The sequence below is a fragment of the Vicia villosa genome, unplaced genomic scaffold (genome assembly GCF_029867415.1).
Source record: "Vicia villosa cultivar HV-30 ecotype Madison, WI unplaced genomic scaffold, Vvil1.0 ctg.000464F_1_1_1, whole genome shotgun sequence".
Taxonomy (NCBI): Eukaryota; Viridiplantae; Streptophyta; class Magnoliopsida; order Fabales; family Fabaceae; genus Vicia; species Vicia villosa.
In genome coordinates, this window is record NW_026705222.1 from 101,379 (window position 1) to 120,980 (window position 19,602).

Below are 19,602 nucleotides of genomic sequence, written 5' to 3' on the forward strand. Positions count from 1 at the left end.
TGACACTGAGTCCCAATTTTAACTATTGACATATAAATAAACAATGACAAATAATAATAATATTCATTGTGTTGTCAATTTCTCTAAGTAAAAAATACTTGATAAACCAACACCTAAAGTGTCCAAAATAAAATACAACGTGATAAGAAAATGACATGAAGAGTAAATTCCCACTAACCAAGTGTATCAAAAGAACTCAAAATACCCATGTTCTCAACATGGTTTTTGAACACAATGGGCCTAAGTCCCTTGATTAGTGGATCAACAAACATGAAATCAATACTAATTTATCTTTCAAAACAAGTTCAAAACCAGTTCAAAGAACTAAGGTATCACTAAGAGGTCAACATTATCACGCAATCCCCTTTAGGCGGAATGCACAAACCCAGGTCACAACACGGGTCGGAACCTCAAATAAGTTACTCGATGAGCATACATTAGGTTTAAAAATCTATCTCCTTTGAATAGATAAATTCTCTAAACCAAAGCACCTCTAGCAACTTAATCCACAAATTTCAAGATTAGTCTACTCAATGAGCATACATTGAATTTAGAAATCTATCTCCTTTAGGCGGATAAATTCTTTAGACTAAAGCATATCCAATAGCTATATCCATAATTAACCATAATCTCTACATACAATTATCCTCCTTTAGGAAGTCGATCATAATAATGACTGAAAACAATTCCTCAAACTACAAAAAGGCTTTAATAAATTAAAATGAGTGATCTCACTTTGGTGGTAATCACACCGAATAATTTATAGAAATTCTACGTATGTGAATTATATAAAGTGTGGTGAATTCATACTGTGTATGTATGTTATTCATTATAAGTAATTATATAATTTCTATAATGATGTGAATTATCACCCTTCTGTTGGAATATTTTTTATAACGGCATCGCTCAGGTACAGAAGATTAGAGTTGCTTCTAGCAAGAGAGTAGCTAGAGGAGTTATTATTATTTTATTTTCGTATTTTGGATTTGTGTCATGCTCTGGTTATGAAACAGTGAGAAACATTTTTATTCATGTTTTTAGCAATATTTTGTATAATATTTTTATTTTGTTATTTTAATAAGTTATGTGATGTTTGGATTTGATGCCTCCTTTTTCTAATAAAGTAAACTATTATGAGACAATAATGTGTTGTCCGAATAAATGTGATTCTGCTGTTACATGCTTATGTGAAAGTGTATGAAAATCATGAATTTTAATTAAGTGTTATTGAACATAGGCATTTGTGGTTTTTGAAAATTTACATTTGGGTTTGGATATAGAAAATAATAACCAGGTCAAACCTACTTAAATCCACTAATAAAAAATTTATTACTAGTGTTTTTGTTGTGTGTTGTATAATTTATTACTTATAGTCTTAACTTATTTAGACTTAATTAGTGTTTTTTTTCATAGTGAGTTATATAATTTACTACTTTTTTAATTGAAGCATTTTGTTTCATATTTTATTTATTTATTCTAACAATTTTAACTTCTTAATTTATAAAATTACATTCTTGATATTTTTTCCTCAAATTCTCATCTCATTCAATTTCAAAAGTTTGATTCATTAATGACGTGACATTGCTTTGATAGTTTTTTTTATTCGTGCACGGAGTGATAATAATTACTATAAAAAAGCAACATACACCTATTTAAAATTTCAAGTTTAAACTTAAAGAATGAAATTCAATTTAACATTATTGACTTTTGTTAGTTGAACCAAGATATTGATGTGATTGTCATCCTTATAAGTTGGGAATGTATTCTTCCGCCTGAATTTTTTCCATGTTTCCTTCTATGATAAATCCTAACCCTTTATTTTATTTTTAAATTTTAAATATCCTAATTTTTTTCAATGATCATGATTTTACTGGACCGACCCTCCATTCATTGAAGAGAATCTAGTCCTTTGTAAATTTAGATGACATTCTTGTAAGTGGAATAATTTCATGGATCAATTATATGAAATTAGAACACCAATACTTACTTGTTGCAGACATGATTTGGGAATTAGGATTGTCGTTATTTTCACCTTGATTCGATCCCTGAAAAGATGAATGACCGGATCTTCCTTTGTATCTCACACTCCTCGTTCACAACTCTCACTGGGGCAAGTTGTGGAGCCGTTAGTTATGTTTCTAATTTTGTGATTACATAGGGGACCTAGCCAAATAATATATATAACCCTAGTCCCTACCCATTACGGGCAAGGGTTAAAAACCCACACTTTTGCCCACATCAATCAGGTTTCGGATACTCAAGCTTTTAATTAAAATGATTACTTAACCAATAAAGGAGCCTATTTATGCACCCCCATCAGAATCATGACTAACACATTTTTCACAAACTAAATAACAATTGATTATAGCCCATAAAATGATAAATAACTCTAACATTCTCCCACTTGGGCAAAATCAATTGTGTGATTTTAATTTTAAAAATACATTTTGAAACGACGTTCAGGTTAATGACTAATTCTTTAAAATTCGGTCGCATTTTAAGGAAATGTATGGTTTCAGGTGCAGTATATAAATGACTCCATCTAACAAAAATTAAGCAGTATTGAATCATGGCAATTATTATATTCTTCATTGACAAAAAACCTTTCATGGTTACAAATACTACAGACCCTGTCAACTAGTCAACTGTTATTTTCTTTATCAGTCCTAAACAATTTCTCTCAAATGCATTAACGCCAAAGAAATTGCATGGTTTTATAAATCATAATGCCTCAGCTCCAATATGATGTCAACCATCGGCACAATGGTCTTGACAACACCAAGCTTAAAATCATACCTCAGCTCTAATATGGCATCGTCCACCGGTATTGTTGTCCCGAAGATGCCTAGTTCAAAATTATAACCATGCCTCGACTCCAACTAGTGTCGACCATAGTCACAGTTGTCCAAATTACAATGAGTCCCAATTTTAACAATTGACGTATAAATAAACAATGACAAATAATAATAATATTCATTGCGTTGTCAATTGCTCATAATAATAATAATATCTTCTTGAGCTTCAATACTTATGTTACGGATGAAAAACGCCTCCGATTTATTCATGTTAATATCTTGGCCCGACGCTTCGGCATACACCTTCAAAATATACATAAGGTGTCTAACTTCTGTAAGATTTTCCCTGCAAAAAAGAAAACAATTGTCAACATAAAGTAAGTGAACACCGAAGGTGGCCCCCTAAAGATCTTGATTCCATGAATGTCTCCTCTGTCAACTGAGCTTATGATAATGGTTGTAAGACCTTTGGCTATGAGAATGAAGAGATAAGGAGAAAGTGGATCTCCTTGTCTCAATCCCCTTTCTGGCTGAATGGGTCCGACACGATCCAAATTAAATAAAACAGAATAATGAACTGAAGTAACACACATTATCTTCCAGTGAACCCACCTTTCTGCAAATCTCAATCTAACTAACATCCCTCTCAAAAAAACTCCAATCAACCCAATCGTACGCTTTTCTAATATCACTCTTAAGAGCTAATTCCGCAATGTTACCTCTTGTCTTGCATTTTTTATTATGAATAACCTCGAAAGCTATCAATGCATTATCAAGAATAGATCTCTCTTCCACAAATGCCGATTTCTCTTCTGACACACACTTAGAGACAACATTTCAAGCTGTTTGCAAGGAGTTCATATACCATTTTATACACCACATTACATAAAGAGATGGGCCGTAAATCCTTCATCGTTTTCGGGTTCTCACAATTAGGAATAAGACATATATTAGTTTCAATAAGGGTAGCAGGAAAGAAACATCTATGTATCCAGTGAGTTACGGCACTAAAAATATCCTCTCCACAGACTTCCCAAAAATGTTGGTAAAAAGTTGGGTTGAAACCATCTCGACCTGGAGATTTATCTGGGTGCATCTGGTGCAATGCCACATACAACTCATCTTTTGAAATAGGACCCAGTAGCTTAGAAATATCTTCTTCTATGATCTTAGGTTGGATGTGCGATTATACCGGTTCATGAACATTTTGTTTTTCTTGGAACAACATGGTGAAGTAAGTCTTAGCCATATCACATAAGCCAGTTAGCCCGCTGCTTCCAAAAAATTTCTTCACGGGCTAGCAACTGCGCATGCTTTTGATGATTGCTGTTACCATCTCCAAACTAGCCTGATTACCAACTTTGTTGTAGTGTTCCATCTCATTTTCACATTCTTGTACTTCCTCTCTAAACCGACTTCTCTTCCTCCTACTCCACCTTCTCAGCTCCTCCGCACAACCCCCTAACCTATCTGATATTTCCATCCCTATGTTAGGCCCCCTCCCCACTTCGACAACATCCTGAATATCTTGCTCCAACAAACATTTATTTTCAAACTTGAATGAATAACGGTAACAGTGTCTTTCTGTGGGGTCTGTATGAAGAATGATAGGATTGTGATCCGAATGCGAAGCCATCAAGTTAAGGAGCCTCGTATTCAGAAACAGCTCCAGCCACTGAGTTTTTGCCATAGCCCGATCGAGTCTTTCTTTGATCATATGTGGAGTACCTATACTTTTAGTCCAAGTGAACTGATACCCTTCAATGCTGATATCAGTAAGATTGAACTCTTCAACTGCATTATGGAACTCGTTACACATCCAATTCGGATGTGAATGGATGCCCCTCTTGTCCTCTTGAGATAACATATCATTAAAGTCCCCAATGATACACTACGGATTGTCCGACATGTCTCTAAGGTCTCGCAACATATCCCAAGAAAATTTCTTATGCCCTCGCTTCGGGAAAGCGTAATAAAAAGTCAACCGCCAATGCCCTCGAATATCATCCTTAATTATCATGTTCACAAAGTTCTACGAATAATTCAACACTCTACACTTTATATTATTCCGCCTCAACACCGCAAGACCACTACTCCTTCCATCAACATCTACTGCCAAGCAAGAATCAAACTTCAATGTGACCCTAACTGTTTCCATCTTCCTTGCGTTCGCGAGAGTTTCTGAAAGAAAGATTATGTCCGGACTATCAGGTTGAGCAATGTTACGCAGATTAGGAATTGCACTCAAGATGCTCAGACCTCGGCAATTCCAACTCAGAATGATCATTATTTTCGGCAGTCCTGGCTGCCAGGACCTACCGATAAAAAATGCTGAAGTTTTTCCCCATCATCATTTGTATGTGTCTTCCCATCCTCTCTCCTTCTTTTCTTTTCCACCTGCACCTCCATACCTTTGGAATCCATCTTTTTTTGCATTATAGGGTAGTTTAGATTTTGGTTTGAAGATGGTGATATGCGACCAGTATTGTTGCTAGAATTTTTTATGGTTTTGGCCTTAGTATTGAGTTTGTTTTGAGCTTTGCGGTTGGTTTTGTGATGTTGGTATTATGGTCATTCTTATTCGGTTCCAGTTGGGAAATATTTAATTATGGGTCCTGCAAATTTTGACTACTGCCATTGGTTATGGCATGTTGGTCCTTATCCTTTAATGTAGCAGCTTGAAAAGAATATGGAAAATTGGTGGGGTCATGTGTGGCTATGTGATTGGTTTTATTTTGATTAAAAGCCGACAATGAGTGATTAATGTTGGGGACAAAAACACGACAGTGACCGACAATCAAATCATTTGGTAATGATGAGAATGTTTTATTGTTTTGGACAGTTGTGGAAATTGAGTTAAGTGTAATAACTCTTGTGTTTGGCTGAAGAATAGGACCATAACATGCATAGATATTCAACGTATCAAAATTATGGGAAATGATACTCTTGTCTCCAGAATTCATTGAATTTCCATTCCAAATCACTCCCCTCCTCCCCTTCTCCATCAATTTCAAAACAGAAACCTTCCTCTTTTACTTCTATCTCATCTTGAATGGACAACCCTTCAATATTCACATCTGCCATGTAAAACCAGATTCGGATCGGACCGCAAAAGTGCAAGAAACAAAGACTAAAAACAAGGAGAAACAAGCGCAAGAAACAAAGACTAAAAACAAGGAGAAACTCTTCTCAACAGAGAAGTCAAAACAAGCCCTAGCAGAAGACTAGAGAAATTTATAACTTAAAAATATTTGACATTGTTTGTTATGAAAGTAATTATCTTTTTCTTTTTTTGACAACCAAAAACTTAATTCATATCATTATATAATAAAAGTTCAATACAAAGAGGAGTCGTGTAGAACAAACTACGCCTAGTCCAAGAATCGGCCGCTTTTGCTAATGAATGAGCAACGGAATTCGCTTGGCGTTTTACAAACTTTACCTCAAAGTTAGAAAAAGTAGACAACAAAGATTTAATGGAAGAAATAATACATCTAAACTCAGAAATACCAGTGTTATTGGAATGGATGGCTTGAGTAACGCTTTGGGAATCACTCTCGAAAATGACATGATCCAAATTCAAATCAATAGCACTAAGCATAGCCTCCTTAAGGGCCAAAGCTTCCATCTCAGGAATTGGAGAGAGACCAAAATCCCACGCGGTACCTGCTACCATAAAGGCACCCGAGTTGTTCCTCACACACCACCCACGATTCAAAGTGCCACGACTAATATTAAAACCCGCATCCACATTACACTTCACCGTACCAATCCTCGGCGGAGACCACCTTACATTAGAAACCTGAACAGAAGCACGGTTAACATTCTCTTGAGCCATATGCCACTCTTGCCATCCAGATAAAGCATATAACCCGAGTTTGGAATACTCCTCACTCTCCTTATTCCAAATCAAATTATTTCTATTCCTCCATAATACTTCGATCATCACCGCAACACTTCCTGCCGTCAAATTATCTTCATGACTACATACATCAAAAATCAAAGCAGAAGCATCAGAGAAAGTAGATAACCGAGGATCAATAACATTGGATAGGCCGGCTATCCTCCAACAACGATTAGTAACTTCACACCCAAAAAGAACATGCCAAGTATCCTCCACCGGATGCTCACAAAACGGGCACGATGTCGGGCACAAAACATAATGTTGACGAAGTCTAGCTCTGGTTAGAAGACACTCTCTGCAAATTCTCCAAAGCAAATGCTTGACTCTTGGAGGAGCCTTAATATTCCAAAGACTACACCAATCCCCATTCACACTATGAAAACCCCCATTCTCCTGCTCCTGTCTCCACAATTTATACCCCGACCGAACACTATAATACCCACTTTGCTCATGAGTCCACCTCCACTTATCTTCCACCACATCTTCAACTAACGGAACCTGAAGGATAATATCTACCATCTCATAATCAAACAAATCTCTTATAACGTGAGCATTCCAAAATTTCCCATTTGGTGACAATAGATCATGAATAGTAATATCATATACTCCTCTCCGTTGGGGCCCCTGTACACACCCTTCTATTCTTCCTCGAAGCCAAGGTGAGGACATCACTGGTATGTTCCTTCCATCTGCAATACACCACCTACATCCAAGAGACAAAATAATCTTGGCTTGCCAAATACTACGCCAAACAAAACTAGGATTATTACCTAATTTAGCTTCAAAAGAGGTTGTTCTAGGAAAACACCTCGCCTTGTAGCATCTTGCCACTAAAGAATGAGGTTTTGACAAAAGGTGCCAACCCCTCTTAGCCACCATAGCCATTTTGAACGCCCGCAGATCACGAAAACCAAGACCCCCATCATTCTTTGGCCCTGTCATTTTGTCCCAAGACATCCACCGAATACCTCGATTATTTTGTCCTCCTCCCCACCAAAAAGAATTAAGCATTTTTTCGATATCATCCACAATCCCTTCCGGTAGGATAAACAGACTCATAACATACGACGGTATAGATTGTAACACCGATTTTATCATTACCTCCTTTCCTGCTCTGGATAACGGTCTACTACGCCAGGAATTAATCTTCCTCCAAATCCTATCCTTCACATAGCCAAAAATAGCCTTCTTTCCCCGCCCTATAAGGGAAGGAAGACCCAAATAAGTACCAGTTCCTAACACATGCTTCACTCCCATAATGTTTGCTAGATCTTCTTTGCCTGCTCTGCTAAGATTCCTACTAAAGAACACCTCTGACTTCGACAAATTTATCTCCTGCCCAGAAGCATTTGCATAAATATTAAGTAACTCCATGAGATTATTTGCCTCGATCAAATTAGCCCTGCAAAATGAAAAACAATCGTCAGCAAAAAGTAGGTGGGACACACTAGGTGCCCCCCTACAGATCTGGACTCCATGAATATCCCCACGAGCGACAGCCCCTCTAATAAGAGTAGAGAGCCCTTCAGTGATAAGAATAAAGAGATACGGGGAAAGGGGGTCCCCCTGTCTCAATCCTCTTCCTGGTTGAATTGGTCCAACACTATCCGCATTCACAAGAACAGAATAGTTCACCGACGAAACACACATCATCATCCACTTTACCCAAGAATCCGCAAAGCCCAATCAATTTCACGATGAATATGATATTCCATCAATTTCTATTCGAATGAAACCGTAAATTTTGACCCATTGACATATTTTTCAAAACAAGCTTTCGAGTATTTTTATATAATTAAATTATTCTTACATAGATATGCATGAATATTAAAATGTCCATAGCGTGCACTTAATTAATAGTTTCCTATCTGAAATTGTTGGCCTAGTTTATCATTTTTCTTAAATTTAACCGTATATATAAAAAAATAAAAAAAATTAATAGGAAATCAAATAAACATTTCCGAATTTAATGTTTGTCCAATAATAACAAATAGGAAATTGTTGACCTAATTTATCATTTTTCTTAAATTTAACCATATATATAAAAAAAATATTAAAAATTATTAATAGGAAATCAAATAAACATTTAATTTAATGTTTGTCCAATAATAATAAATAGGAAATTGTTGACCTAATTTATCATTTTTCTTAATTTTAACCATATATGTAAAAAACTAAAAATTAATAGGAAATCAAATAAATATTTCTAAATTTAATGTTTGTCCAATAATAACAAATAGGAAAGTGTTTACATAACTTATCATTTTTTTTAAATTTAACCATATATATAATAAAGTAAAAATAAAAATTAATAGGAAATTAAATAAACATTTTTGAATTTAATGTTTGTCCAATAATCACAAATAGGAAATTGTTGACCTAATTTGTCATTTTTCTTAAATTTAACCATGTATATAAAAAAAAAAAAAATAATAGGAAATCAAATAAACATTTCGGAAGTTAATGTTTGTCCAATAATATAACATCTTGAATTAAGAAATAGGAATAATTGAAAATAGGAAACACTTTCAGAAAATAATTGTAAAATGTTGCCTTTAGCGAAAAGTTGCAACACTTTTTTTTTTTTTGAAAGCAAGAGACTAATATTATAAATCAACCACCAACAGGTTCAACAATTACAAGACCAAAACCAAAGAAAATTACAAATCGATTGCAACTTTAAGATAAGTAAAACAATGGGTTATTGCTAAACTCATAGAAATTACAATAGGAATGAGTAATTTTCCCAATGAAAGACCACCTCCACATTAGGGCCTTACAACTCCAAACCACATCCCTCGAGTTCTAAGAAGCATTGTTGAAGACTATACCATTCCTACGAAGCCACAAACTCCAAATAATAGCCAACCAAATGATTCCCTCCTTTCCCTTTTTGACTTTCTTTTTCCGACAAAAAGAACTCCGATGACAAAACCCCTCCTTAAAATTCGTAAAACTTTGATAATTCATTCCTACCAATCGGACATCTCCCTCCAAACAATAACAGAATTCCGACAAAATAATAAGGAGTGTAATAACGATTCATGACAATCACCACAAAAAGAACATTCTAAATTCAAGGAAGAATTGAGAATACCTTGCGAAAAAGAGAGTCTTTCGTCGGGAGTTTATTCAGAGAGCACCTCCAACCAAACGCCTTCACTTTTACGGGCGCCTCCACCTTCCATAAAGCACTAAAAGCCGATTGGAAGCGATTATCTGGACCAAGAGGAATATGCTGCAAATTCAACCAATTATAACAAGAAGAGACGGCAAAGATGCCATCAACACCATGATGCCACCTAGCAGTGTCGGGGCTGTCGGGCCGCAAAACCGGTGCACCATCCAGCAGCATACAAAGACGGTTCAAATCATCACTAGTTTGCAACAAAGCGGCTGCCGGAATACCGAAGTCCCCCCAAAGCCACCTCCCTTCTCTCCAACCTCCCATAGCTCCTAGTGAAGCGTTTTGCAAGAGAGAAGCATTAAAAAGACCCGGGAAGAGGTTCTTTAAAATTCCTCCGTTTAATCAATTAGCATGCCAAAAGGATTTATAAAAACCGTGACCAACCTGAAAAACAAAATTGTTAGTAAAAAAATCGATTGGAAGCTTATTCCCCACCGAAGCTAAATCCGCCCACCACACCCAGGAAGTTTTTGTCTTCATGCTATGAAATGGTGTGTTTCATCATAGATAACAATAATAACAAATAGGAAATCAAATAAACATTTCTGAATTTAATGTTTGTCCAATAATAACAAATAGCAAATTGTTGACCTAATTTATCATTTTTCTTAAATTTAATCATATATATATATATATATATATATATATATATATATATATATATATATATATATATATATAAAATAAAATAAAAATTAATAGGAAACCAGATAAACATTTCCGAATTTAATGTTTGTCCAATAATAATATCTTGAATTTGGAAACAGGAAATGCATTAGTTATTATGATTTAAATATTCATCACTATATTCATTAAAACATTAGTTATTAATTAACATTGATTTTTCGACAGTACTATAATATATTTGCTTACCATGTCCTATTCCGCAAGTGAACTAACTTTGTAGTTGATTTCAGGATCTGTCTCGACCAACATCAGAAGTTAATCTCCCAGATGGGCTATTGGCAGTTCCTCTTTTACGTCATCAGGTTACTTTACAAATTCATTCATTCTTTTCAATAAATGATATTATAATAGGTGCATTTACATCATCCAACTGATATAAATTGTTGTGTCGGAGAATTTCTCTATCGTGGATGGTTCAAAAGGAAACATCAAGTTTACGCAGTTCCGGAGGAATTCTTGCAGATGATCAGGGTCTTGGAAAAACTGTGTCAACTATTGCTTTAATACTAAAGGAAAGGCCTCCGTTGCTCGAGACGTGCAACACTGCACAAAATAGTGTATTAGAAATCGTGGATTTGGATGATGATCCACTTCCAGAGAATGGTGTAATGATGAAGGAATTTGACGCGCATCAAGATACATCTAGAAATGGAAAAGAAATCACAAGTGTGATATCGGGTCACGCAAAAGGCAGGCCATCTGCAGGAACCCTTGTTATTTGTCCGACCAGTGTCCTGCGACAGTGGGCTGACGAACTGGATAATAAAGTAACCTGGAAAGAAAATCTCTCTGTGCTTGTGTACCATGGAAGCAATCGAATCAAAGATCCTCATGAGCTTGCCATGTATGATGTTGTTTTGACTACTTATTCAATTGTTAGCATGGAGATCCCTAAAGATGGCGGACAAAAAGAAACTAATGAAAATCATGCTACAACGAGTAAGAAAAGGAAATGTCCTCCTAGCTTAAAAAGCGGCAAGAAGAAGGATGATGCAGGTCCTCTTGCAAAAGTAGCCTGGTATAGAGTTGTCCTTGATGAGGCCCAAAGTATAAAGAATCACAGAACTCTTGTTTCAAAGGCTTGCTGGGGTCTTCGAGCTAAGCGCAGATGGTGCTTGTTCGGAACTCCAATCCAGAATTCAATTGATGATCTCTACAGTTACTTTAGATTTCTAAGATATGATCCTTATGATGAGCTCACAACATTCTGTTCAAAAATCAAGGTTCCTACCAACAATAATCCATCAGTAGGGTATATAAAGCTACAAGCTATCTTAAAAGTGATCATGTTACGTCGGACAAAAGGTAAGATTTGCATGTGAGAATTTTAGATATCATTTTTGCCATGATATCTATTACTTCCTTCGCTATACACTGCCTTCTATGTGATAGAAATTAAATTTGGAACATCTTTTGATGATATATATATATTTATGTTATATTTGTTATATGATTAAAAAATTTCTAAATGCCTCACTGCTTAATGTAGTAATTAGTTGTAATAAGTGTTGATTTTTTTGCTCATTAAGGAGATGTATTTTTGTTGAAAAATTTACACAATATTCTAGGTTTAATAGTATTGTTTGTATAATAAATGCTCTAATTTATGACACTGAAAAAATTGAATGACTGTCACTGGCATTAGATTGAAATTTGTTTGTGACCATCATTTTCTGCAGACACAATTCTTGATGGGGAGCCTATTATATGTTTGCCACCTAAACGTGTGAAGTGCAAAAGAGTGACATTTTCACAGGAGGAACATGACTTCTATTCCAAGCTAGAGACTGACTTCTATCTTGATAAAGTTTTGAAAGATTAGGATATTCAAAAGTCCGGTTTATTTTCACAGAAAGATGATTGAGTTTCTGTTTCTGCATGCATGTTATAGGAATACGCCGATGCTGGTACTGTGAAGCAAAACTACGTTCACATTTTATCGATGCTTTTGCGCCTTAGACAAGCTTGCAACCACCCTCAACTTGTTAAGGGTTACAATTCTACTTCTCACTGGACATCTTCAGTTGAGACGACCGTTAAGATTCCTCGGGAAAGACAGCTTATTTTTTTGAAATGTTTAGAGGCTTGCGTGACTCTTTGTGGTATCTGTAATGTACGGTTGCTCGCGCTTATATACATCATCTTGATTGACCACATCTCTTTTCTGCTTTAACATTCTTATCACATGATTCTATGCAGGATGTTCCTGAAGATGCTGTTGTTTCAGTCCGTGGTCATATTTTCTGTAACCAATGCATTTCTGAACATCTAACTGGGGAGGACATTCAGTGCCCTGCTACAAACTGCAAAACTCAACTTAGCGAGTCTTCAGTGTTTTCCGAAGCCACACTGAACGATTCTTTATCTGATCGGTCTTGTGATCTTTTGCTTGGTACCTCCGGTTCTGAGGTAGAGGATTCTGAACCTTTTTCAAAGACTCGGCCAATTTATTCTTCAAAAATAAAAGCTGCACTTAAGGTGTTGCAGTCATTTAAGCGGAAATGTCTTTGAAGGCTGCTAGTCTTGGTCTGAACATGGTTGCAGCCTGCTATGTTCTCATACTAGATCTATGGTGGAATCCTACAGTTGAAGATCAAGCCATAGACAGAGCGCATCGAATTGGACAGACTCCTCCGGTTGGAGTTGTGCGCTTAACAGTCAAAGATACGATTGAAGACCGTATTTTAGCTTTGCAGGCATTTTAATATTTGTGCATGTTCTTGTTTTTCAAAATATTTGCGTATTTCCTATACAATATTTTTGGATGATCGTGGACACTTTAGATATGATCGTGGACACTTTAAAATATTTGTTCATGATGTGATTAGGCATACAAATGGTAAGCTGGCGTCATTGTTGGTGGCAGCAGAAGACATATAGGCTTGGATATTGTATTTGTATAGGTCAGTGGAGAGCAGTAGCATAGACAACAACATAGGAATCATTGTTGTACACTAATAACAATGTTAGTATCTAACTTCTCTCTAAATCTTCAGCAATATCTCACCTAATCACACCAATATTGTCAGTGGTGAAGAAAAAGCAAGTGACTATTTTTCGATCCTCTACTAGGAAGAATATAGAGCAATGATGCATACTATAATTAAAATCATTCGGCTACAAAGCTTGTTAGAGACTATTCAAGTATAATGCATACATCTCATAGTTTTACATTATGATAATGCTGGGATAGAATATAAGTATATGACGGTAATTATTAGCATTAATGATGATAAGGAATTTTGCACATTTTATTGATAGGTTGTAGTTATTAACTCCAATAGGGTATCTATGGAAGTTACAATTGTTATTGTAATTAGATTTGAACCAAATAAATTTCCAAGAACCAATTTATTTGAGGGGTGATTTGTAGTTTTTTTGAACAGCCAAAAGAATAAACTCTTTATTAATAAAACAAGGCATAAGAAATGCCATTACAGTTTAGTTACTGGTAGCCATAAAACTCTAACAGAACCAGACAAGTCTCCTGCTAGAAAAGAAAAACTACATTGAAACAAAACAAGTGGAAATGTATAAAAAACAGGCACCAATACATGTGTATAAACCAGTTCATGTAGTCAAACAGCCTAATCATCTTGCAGTTTGGTTCCCTCTCATTCAAAAAAAATTAGGGGATAACTTCTCTACCCATCACAAAAAAATTAGGTAGTGTACCTTCCCCCAATCACATTGCAGTTTTATCTTATTTAATTAATTATTAATTAGTATCTTTTTGGTTGTTTCCAAAACATTTTACATTGAAGGTAACTTTACCCAACTTTTTGAGTTTGGTACATAAGAATTCACCAAGAAATTATCCAAAGGTGCCTGAGGAAGATTTTGTACTATTGGTAGCTTCTCCGGCGGTATTGCCGTGACTTTTAAAAATATCCAAACACACGCTTAGTTGTAAAAGGATGAATGAGATAGGTAAAAGGCCAGTAAGGAATAATGATTGATATTTATTTTGTTGGCATACCTCACAAGAAGTAACAAAAGATTTTGTCTTTTTTATGCCTTTCCAAAATACAAAATCATTGTAATAAAGTTGAAATTTTGGAAGATCTAGGTAACAAAAAGTAAATAGGTATATCTCTCCTTCCCAAACATGCCTAGAAGCATGGTCTCCATAGAGATGAAATAAAGAGGTATCACCGACTCGTGGACTTTCGTGTAGTCCTCTCATACATCTCTAGATGAACTTGCGAAGTGAATGAGCTTGATGAAGTAGTATGGAGTGGGTGAGTGATAGAGGATGAATGCTAGATTATAGTTTATTTAGTCATTTTATTTATATGGCTATTTAGTTGGACTCTTATTAGTATTGGGGCTTTGGGCTTTTAGGTTTATGATCCATTATTAATGTTATATATTGTACTCTCATAGAGACATTATGAATCAAAGAAATCAAAGTTATCTTTTATTTTAATTTCCTTTACTTTTAGTGTTCTTCCCTTTTTAGTTAAAAAACCATAATTTTATAGTCTTGATAGGAATCTTCCTATCAGTGAGTTTGATGGAACTTCCTCAAGGATTTGAAAATGGTTTGCTGCAAAGGAGTTCAAATAGAATTTTTTTTTTAAGTAACTTTTTAGAAAATGAAGGAAGAAGAGGGAAGGGTCTAACACGAGTATATTAAATAAAAGCATCCGGAGATACATCTCTGTAAAACTTCTTGAATTTTAAATTAGGGTCATGCTAATATATGCCCTTAGGGCACATGTTAAGAACTAAATTTAGAAATTTTTTCATAAAAATTGTGCATTGTTTTCACAAAAAATTTATAATTAATGTGTTTATTACGTTTTCCAATACTAATTTACTATACTTAGGTTTCTTAACATGTGCTCTAAGGGCACATGTTAGCTTTATCCTTTAAATTAAAGGTGTTTACGAATATGTTTCTCCCGATTAACCTCGTATTGCATATGGAGATGCATCTCAAGACTAAATTTTGACAAAATAAGTGTTTTGTCAATTTGTGTGGAGGAGTGTGTAAAAAAGATGCATATGGAGAGTTGTAACTTTTCACGATAGGGTTCAGAGCACGTAAAAAGGAATCCCCTTGCAGTGTTTCAAAATCTCTAATCAAGTTACAAACGACAATACCATGGGCTCAATTCAAGAAATTGACGGATTTATGTCCTCTTGTGAACATTTTATTGTGGTTCTTAAGAGATTACCTCATGGGTCACGACTATGAAGCCGCAATTTTATTGATAAATGAAAAACTCAATTATATTCCCGAGAATTTTTTATTGCACCCTATCAAACATTACATTTCAATATTCAGATGGACGTTGCAACATCTTCTTAATATATTCGACCAATCGTGAAATCGTCGCATCCAGCTCAATTGGAACTTTTGATTCTAAACGGAAAAAAGTATTCCACATAGCTCTTAAATCTGCACCCGCCTTCAGCTCAAAATTGTTGAACTCAATCTTCTTATCGTTTCATGGTAGGAGACTATGCACTATATATTTCAGATATTCAAGAGGAGTGTACTCATTGATCTTAAATTCAATTGAGGGTTTCGCACCATTAAAGTAGACATTTGCGACATGTCAAATGATGTTCATTCTGATGTTCATTTTGGTATGAAACAATGAGACAAGTGCCCCATATTTATAGTAGTTGTAGATAATTATGGACCTCAAAAATTCTACCTTGTACCAAGGGATGTTTCGGAAATGCATCTCCAGTATCACCCTGTTATCTGAATTCGAAGATGTATTTTCTAAACCCCTCAGAACATAATGAAATTATGTTTCAGACAGAAGCAGAACTTGTAATAAATGCATAATTTTTTGACAAACTTCAAAATGTATATATTAGACATCATTAATATTAGTACAAGATTACGTACAATAAATTGATAAAGGAAACTTAAATGAACCTAAAGACATCTCTTCGGCTAAACCTATAACTATAAGTGGTTCCCCTTTTGATTTTATTTATTTTATTATCTTTCAATCTCGCTCAATTTGGTGAACTTTTGCATCATTTCAACAAAATGGTTCGGATAAGTCTCTAATTTGGTTGTTGAATGAGTTAACCACTCTGGTGATGTAAGGGGTATATGGCCTCCCGGTTTCAAATAAACTTGAACAAAATGTCGCGAATTTGAAATCCATCCAAAACACATAATACAATCATTTGAATTTTGAGGTGGTACAGTCTGAAGTAGAAAAATGTTTCCTAGAAACCATATCTTGTAAGATCAATACACACGCTATCATACGCACTTGCTATGAGATGACTCATTTTAGAGAAGCGCATCCATTTATCCTTCGGTGCAGGTCCACTAATGCAAGAAATAAGAGAGTGATAAATTGCTTCAAAATTTTATATTTTTTTCTATATAGTCGTGTGTATGATTTTTTATTGCCCCTCAAATATTGAATAAATTGATGGCAGACAACAGTTTGATCATCCTCTCCTTTACCAACAGTGGCGGTTCTACCATGCGGCCAGCAGGGGCATATGCCCGGGCTCCTACTCCAACAGTGGTTCCTTCTACCTCCCTTTCTCTGTCTCCGTCGCCTCCATCCTCCTCTGTCTCTTCTCTTCCCATCGTCTCCAGCTTCTTCTATTTCCTCCGCCATCGAAGTCTTCTCTTCCATAATCCCATAGCAGCCGTAGGTAAGTTACTAGATTTCATTTACTTTACTTTTCCTATGTATGTATTCAACTCACCTTCTTCTTCTTAATATGCAAAAATCTGCATTGTTAAAGTTAGTTGGTAAGCTTATAATTCAAATTTCCAAACTTGCATTCCAGGTGTTCGACAGAATGTCTGACCCATGTTAAGTTTTAATTTTTGGATTATTAGTGATTGAAGAATTGAGTGATAATGGAAATGATATGAAATAAACTTATAAATATGATAAAAACGTGTCTAAAACATCAATGGAATTTGGGCAAGAGTTTTGAAGTAGAATAAAGAGTAGGAATGTCTTAAAAAGTCATAAACAATTTTTTTTTTGAACATAAGTCATAAACAATTTTCTTTTCTTTAACAATGGGCCTATTAGAGATGTGTAATTGTGGCATCATACTACTTACTACTTATGAGTTATCAATTTTAATTTGTACTCCTAGTTTTTCTTATGCATCTTATCAATTTATGTTTGTATCTCCATTTTTTCGTAGTAGTAAGATGTAAGAGTACAAATATAAGAACTAATATGGATAAGAACAAATATGATAAAAGTACAAAATCATTGGATAAGAACCATAATACTTCTAAGTTTTTGCGGGCGAAATAGCTTGTATTGGTGCAGGGTAAGAAGTATCTTCTTGTTCAATTTTTATTCACTTCAAGTTATGATTGAAGATAACTAACAACTATTGTGGTTGATGTTTGCACAATTGCACATGATTTTTCTTCTATTACAACTTCTGAGTGTGATCCATTTTATCATATGGTGGAATAAGTATTGGATCTTAGATGGAGAAATAAAAATAGATGTACATATTATTACTCCTGCAAAGGTTATTTTGGTGCTCAATAATTAGATTTTGTAAAGACTTAGCTTCATATAAATCTATGCATTTTGATATCTTTACATCTTATTTGACTTGGCACAGGTGCTCCCTTGGACTTGTTATGTCAACACTGTTTTATGTTTTTGCTATATGTGGAATTGTGTATATGTATGCATCATATGCCTCAAATGGAAGAAGTATTTGTTTCACTCTCAAATGGAGAAGTAAGTTTCTATGATTTACATGCTTTTAATTTGCAATTACTTATCAAATAAAAAATCCTTATAAAGAGAAAAGGTTGGTAATGTCTCTTTATCATTCTTGACAAATTTTGGAGTATAAGAATTATAGCATGATGTTATGATGATGTATTGGCTGTAATGGTTTTTCAGGTGCGGCAATGGTTCCGAAATAAACACAGAGTCGACGGGTCAAGTTGCTTTATCAGTTAAGAGGAAGAATCTTTACGTTGATTTTTCAGATGAATCTTCATCAATAAAGGGTTTGTATAACATATTGGGACACCCTTTGAAGGGTTTCTTTCCTCCTCTTTTTTACAAGAGCCTTTAACATTTTTTTGAGAGCGTTTATCTGTTACAATTCGTCAAAAAATTATTATGTCAAATACTGTCTTGATAGAAAATTATGAAGCCAGTGAAAACTTGCCCAGGCTTCCTAATTTTTCTGGCTCCGCCACTGTTTACCAAGCAAAAAGTAGAAACTGTTCAAAAACCACAGTTATCTTCGCCTTATATATTGATGATCTGTTCAATGTATTTGTGCATAAAAATCAGCATCTTGTCAATGAATGGGATTTTCGGTGGAGGCGATGAATGAGGTGGTTTGCTAAGGCAATCTCCTTTGAAAATATTTTTTTGAGATTTTAGAGTTCGTGAATTCGGAAAACATTTGTCAACATGTTCAACATATGAAGGAGATTGCAACGTTGAATTTTCACTCGCTATAGGTTTGACTTTCTTAGGAGCACCTTTTGTTTTTACCGGTTGAGAGGGTGGTTTTAAGTCTGTGATTTTTAGATATGCACCCTTCCTCCATTTCTATTTGATGTGGAAGTTTATATTGTCATCAGCTTTCAAAAATCTATCTTGTATCACTTCCCATTCGGTCAACATAGAAATATTCATTTTACCATCTTTCATGACACCATCATCATCATCAAATATGAGTCTTTTTGAGTGAGTGCAAACTTCATCCATTTCTATCGGGCTATCAAGTTTCATCTTCTTAGATATAAGGCAGGCACATGGGAGACCATAGGTTAAATAAGTGTGCAACCATACTTTGAGCTATTAGAACCTACATTATCAACTTTTTTGACTTCATGAAAAATATAATTCAGACCTGGTCGAGATATGTTTCCAACCAACAAAGAATAAAAATTGTTGTGCTTGAAGCTATGTTCCAACAATGTGATGCTACGAACAAATGATATTTGTATCTCATTATGTTGGTAACAACAACTCGAGTATTGTATCGCGAGGATTTGTTGTATTGTTATTAACCTACGATTGGAACAA

At 35.0% G+C, this 19,602-nt stretch overlaps 3 protein-coding genes across 3 annotated transcripts; 2 read left to right on the forward strand and 1 right to left on the reverse strand.

Annotated features, from left to right (window-relative positions):
* Positions 1 to 3,120: 3,120 nt before the first annotated feature.
* Positions 3,121 to 4,662, reverse strand: LOC131628564 (uncharacterized). Its single transcript, XM_058899393.1, has 2 exons — positions 4,129 to 4,662; positions 3,121 to 3,141 (listed from the first exon to the last, which is right to left on the reverse strand). The coding sequence occupies exons 1-2, from the start codon at positions 4,660 to 4,662 to the stop codon at positions 3,121 to 3,123; spliced, it is 555 nt and encodes a 184-aa protein (XP_058755376.1).
* A 5,575-nt stretch (positions 4,663 to 10,237) lies between these two features.
* LOC131628565 (helicase-like transcription factor CHR28) lies at positions 10,238 to 13,084 on the forward strand. Its single transcript, XM_058899394.1, has 6 exons — positions 10,238 to 10,285; positions 10,804 to 10,874; positions 10,965 to 11,878; positions 12,253 to 12,380; positions 12,465 to 12,686; positions 12,773 to 13,084. Exons 1-6 carry the CDS (start codon positions 10,238 to 10,240, stop codon positions 13,082 to 13,084), a joined length of 1,695 nt encoding a protein of 564 aa, XP_058755377.1.
* A 3,954-nt stretch (positions 13,085 to 17,038) lies between these two features.
* Positions 17,039 to 18,759, forward strand: LOC131628549 (uncharacterized). Its single transcript, XM_058899379.1, has 3 exons — positions 17,039 to 17,218; positions 18,167 to 18,288; positions 18,457 to 18,759. Exons 1-3 carry the CDS (start codon positions 17,041 to 17,043, stop codon positions 18,514 to 18,516), a joined length of 360 nt encoding a protein of 119 aa, XP_058755362.1. The 5' UTR covers positions 17,039 to 17,040; the 3' UTR covers positions 18,517 to 18,759.
* The last annotated feature ends 843 nt before the right edge of the window (positions 18,760 to 19,602 follow it).

What these genes read in the sequence shown, in the direction of transcription:
- LOC131628549 (XM_058899379.1), top strand. Translation starts at nt 17,041, where the DNA reads ATGCGGCCAGCAGGGGCATATGCCCGGGCTCCTACTCCAACAGTGGTT. An exon ending in TAATCCCATAGCAGCCGTAG is followed by an intron (nt 17,219 to 18,166) that starts GTAAGTTACTAG and finishes GACTTGGCACAG; the next exon opens with GTGCTCCCTTGGACTTGTTA. An exon ending in TTTCACTCTCAAATGGAGAA is followed by an intron (nt 18,289 to 18,456) that starts GTAAGTTTCTAT and finishes ATGGTTTTTCAG; the next exon opens with GTGCGGCAATGGTTCCGAAA.
- LOC131628565 (XM_058899394.1), top strand. Translation starts at nt 10,238, where the DNA reads ATGCCAAAAGGATTTATAAAAACCGTGACCAACCTGAAAAACAAAATT. An exon ending in GTTCCTCTTTTACGTCATCA is followed by an intron (nt 10,875 to 10,964) that starts GGTTACTTTACA and finishes ATTGTTGTGTCG; the next exon opens with GAGAATTTCTCTATCGTGGA. An exon ending in CTCTTTGTGGTATCTGTAAT is followed by an intron (nt 12,687 to 12,772) that starts GTACGGTTGCTC and finishes GATTCTATGCAG; the next exon opens with GATGTTCCTGAAGATGCTGT.
- LOC131628564 (XM_058899393.1), bottom strand. Translation starts at nt 4,662, where the DNA reads ATGTTATCTCAAGAGGACAAGAGGGGCATCCATTCACATCCGAATTGG. An exon ending in ATCAGGCTAGTTTGGAGATG is followed by an intron (nt 3,142 to 4,128) that starts GTAACAGCAATC and finishes TCTTTTTTGCAG; the next exon opens with GGAAAATCTTACAGAAGTTA.